The sequence below is a fragment of the Anastrepha ludens genome, chromosome 2, assembly GCF_028408465.1.
Source record: "Anastrepha ludens isolate Willacy chromosome 2, idAnaLude1.1, whole genome shotgun sequence".
NCBI classification, from domain to species: domain Eukaryota; kingdom Metazoa; phylum Arthropoda; class Insecta; order Diptera; family Tephritidae; genus Anastrepha; species Anastrepha ludens.
Window position 1 is genome coordinate 30,134,322 of NC_071498.1, and position 3,907 is coordinate 30,138,228.

The window sequence follows — 3,907 nt, forward strand, 5'->3', positions numbered from 1 at the left end:
ACTTGTAAATACAGGGTCCGGCACACGAAATGCCGAGAAAAATTGCAAATTGGGCATTTCCTATACTCCCAAAACGATAGGGTTTATTTAACCGACCATTCATACGAGAATTTGAGTCATCGGTTGTCCACCAGGAGGCAGCACCCGCCACAGGTAATGGATTGGGCCGCTGGAACCGCAAATGGGCGCTCTCCAATCGTTTTCATCGAGCCTGGCGTCAAGGTAAATGTAAAATATTATCGGGAACGTATCTGGAGGTTGCTTTGAAGCCGTGGACAAACAAACATTTCGGTGGCAGACCATGGACGTTTCAACGAACTGGCTCTCAATTTCATCAGACGAAAATTCGATGGATTATTCTCTTTGGGCCGTTTAGGAGAGCAAGGTCCGAACTAAAAGTTTTACCAGTCTTGAGGCGCTAAAACAGCTATTGTCCGCAAGTGGTCCAAAATACCTCCAAATCACATTCCGGCAGCTTGCGGTTCCTTTGTGGGCTGTCTCACGGCCATAGTAAAGGCAAAAGCTGGTCATATCGAGCAAAAGCAAATTGACTTTTTCTGAATTTTGTATTATTTTTACACATTTTTTACTTTGAATAGAATAAAAGTAATTTTCCAAACTAAATTTATGGAATTTTTAATTGGTTACACTCCGAGTGCCGGCCCTGTACAAATTTATTTGCAATCTCATCCAACAAGGTGTGAAAGTTGGGAAGTTTGGCCACAAAATTTGCTTAAAATATACAAACATATTTTTGTCCTTGTAAAAAAATTTTCTAAAATTTGCGCTCCGCTCACTAAATTTTTCACTACCACTACCTTCTTACTACTCTCGTTGCCAACTAATTAGTCTAGTCATAACTGGCTCTATTAACAGCCCTTCCCTTTTAGAAAATATCGCTACTAATATTCCGTCTACACCTCTTGGCCATTTGAAATTTTTTAAAATTGCTTTTTCTCCCATATCAAGAACTAAATGTAGTCTTTAATGCTTTAAATTTTGATTTCACGCAATCAAAATTGTTCTTAGTTAAATATTTACGTATGGTTTTCTCTCGAAATGAAGCGAACGGCGCGTGTCCACAGCTTCGATCTATTTGGTCGTTGAGCATCCTCAGCGTACACACAAAATTGCGGATTTTTGTTGTTGTACTCTTGTATAGGTATATCGGAAACCTGGCTTACAAACAGCTGGCTTGAAAACAAAATTCAAAGCCGTGTGAACAGATGTTTCCGCGGGATATCGAAGATCTAGTGGGCGGAGAGGTGCAAGTTTCAGCCGGTGGCTAACGCGATAAAACTGCGAAAGTGGAGGTGGATTGGGCTTACGCTTCGCAAAGTCGCACAAATGAAACCTGTCGTCAAGCACTGGATTCGAATCCACAGATGTTCGCAAGGTTGGTCGTCCGAAAATATCTTGGATGAGAAAGGTCCAGTAGGAAGTTGAAACGTCAGGAAAAATTTGGAACGAAATTAAGCTTCTTGTAAAAAACAGAACCAGATGGAGGTGTTTTACTGAGGCCCTATGCTTCAGTAGGAGAAACAGGAACCGATAATGATAATGAATAAGTGCACATCTATATAAGGTTCAACGCGGTCCGAAATGAACAGTTTCTTACTCGTTCATGGATACATAAATAGTTACAAAAATATCGTTTTTTTACGTTTATAAACCTTTTCACTGGCTTTTTAACCGATATCTCCTATTTTTTTCATCAACTTATGTGAAAAAATCGACTAGAATTGCTCGTAAAGATAGCTCGCAGGCAGCTCATCTGGTCATCTTTTGACAACGTGCATGATGAAAATTTTACTCGATAGATGGAAGCAGGAGTGGCTTTCTGTAATTCGATAGTCGACAGTCGTTTGCTCGACACTTTAATTCGATATCGAATGCGCGACGATCCCTTTTTGGTTCACGTATTTCGATATTTATACTATCGTTTTCATATTTTCGGAAGTGTTTGGAAAGTGGTTTATAGTTGTCAAAAAGTGCACGAAAGCAATAAAAATTAAAAGTAAATATGTACAATTGGCGCTATTTTTTAATATTGGAAGATTTTAATGAAGAAAACTCTTCAATAAATAGAAGGAGAATACGCGACGCGTCGAATCCAATGGAATTGCCCGATTTATAGTAAGACTAATACAAATTTCATTAAGTAAATATCAAAGTATTTCTTTTGCACAGCTTCCAAACGAAATACCGACAGACCAAGGAGGTTTTTATGTACGTCCTTAGTGAAATAAACCTTAGAGAAGGACTTAGGAGTACATATATACCTCCAATTTTGAGGCTAGCTGCAACGCTGGAGATATTAGCAGGTTGCGGTTATCAGTGGCAAACTGGCGGCGCACACACAGCAGCAATGGGGCATAGTACTCTGCCGAAGATATTTCGCAGCACATTATCGTCGATGGAAGAAACTCTATGCAACCAATGGATATCTTTCGAAAAAAACTTCCAGCCGTGCAAAGAGTGGTTCCAAGAAAAATATAACTTTCCGGGAAGTAAGTAGTGCAATATTAACGAGATTTAAATATTTTACTATTTTAATTCATTGCAGTTGTTGGTGCCGGAGATGGTACTCATTTAATGCTGTTGAGGCCTTTTGAGAACGAGCATATATACTTCAACAGGAAAGGAAAACATAGTATAAACGCGATGATTGTAAATATACAGTCGAACTTCCATATAGTGAATTCGCACGGGACCTGAAAATCACTTCACTATATAGAAACTTCATTATAAAGAAACATTGATTTTTTATGTAATTTTATTTAAAATAATCAGTGAGTTTGGTTTGAATTACAGTCTTCCATTTTTCATTTTCAATAAAAGCTTCCAAATCATGTAGAGAGTTGAAAACATTAATCGGCACGTCACTCCTCATTTCCACAAAGGTTCTAATTACGCTAATGGATGAAGCAGCTTGTATCAACGTAGGTAATGCCTCCTCTTCAACGGTCAAATCGTGTTCATCGTTATCTGAAATAATATTTACATATTAAATTTTCGTTTGACTATAAAAAGATAAATGCTTACCAGGTTCAGCTGGAACTCCGCGACTTTCAAAAATGCTGTTGAGAATATCTTCTTCGCATGGGTTGTCCCAAGTCTGCACACCATTATCAACATTTACGTAGTCATCAAACGATGCTTCGATATTTGCTACTTTTTTAAATGAAGACTGTAAAGCAGCCAAATCCGATATTGAAAGAAGGTCCTCTTCATCCCAATGCTCAAATGGAATCTGCATAGCATATTTTGAAAATCCAGCCTTTTTAAAACAGTTGGCAATTGTTTCTGGTTTAACATAGACATTCCATACATTGCTAAGATTTCGAACTGCTTGCAGCAAGTCTATGGCCATAACAGAATTTCCCTCATCCACTTGAGTCAATATATTCGTTAAAATTCGTTTTCTGTAATGTTGTTTCATGTTGTAGATAATGCCTTGGTCCATTGGTTGCAGTAACGAAGTCATGTTATGAGGAAAATAAGCGAGATGAATGTTTCTCAACTTGTCTCTTACATCTTTAGGGTGGGCAGTGCAGTTATCAACAAAAAACAACACCTTTCTGTTTTGATCACAAAATTTTTTCTCGAGTTTTACAATCCATTTCGTAAAAATCTCACTGGTTATCCATGCTTTTTTGTTAAGTTCATAATCGACACCTAAAGATTTTATTCCCTTGAAGCACCTCGGATTTTTGGCCTTTCCGATTACCAGCAATTTTAGCTTTTCTGATCCAGTCATATTGCTTCCCACCAGGACAGTTATTCTCTCCTTGCTTTGCTTCCCACCAAAGCATTTTTCATTTTTGAATGCCAGTGTTTTAGTTGGCAAGCATTTGAAAAACAAAGCAGTCTCGTCGGCATTAAAAATGTCGTTAATGTTGTAATT

At 38.0% G+C, this 3,907-nt stretch overlaps 1 protein-coding gene across 1 annotated transcript; it reads left to right on the plus strand.

Annotated features, from left to right (window-relative positions):
* Positions 1-2,045: 2,045 nt before the first annotated feature.
* LOC128857054 (putative nuclease HARBI1) lies at positions 2,046-2,951 on the plus strand. The gene is made up of 2 exons (XM_054092597.1): positions 2,046-2,510; positions 2,567-2,951. Exons 1-2 carry the CDS (start codon positions 2,228-2,230, stop codon positions 2,716-2,718), a joined length of 435 nt encoding a protein of 144 aa, XP_053948572.1. The 5' UTR covers positions 2,046-2,227; the 3' UTR covers positions 2,719-2,951.
* Positions 2,952-3,907: the final 956 nt, after the last annotated feature.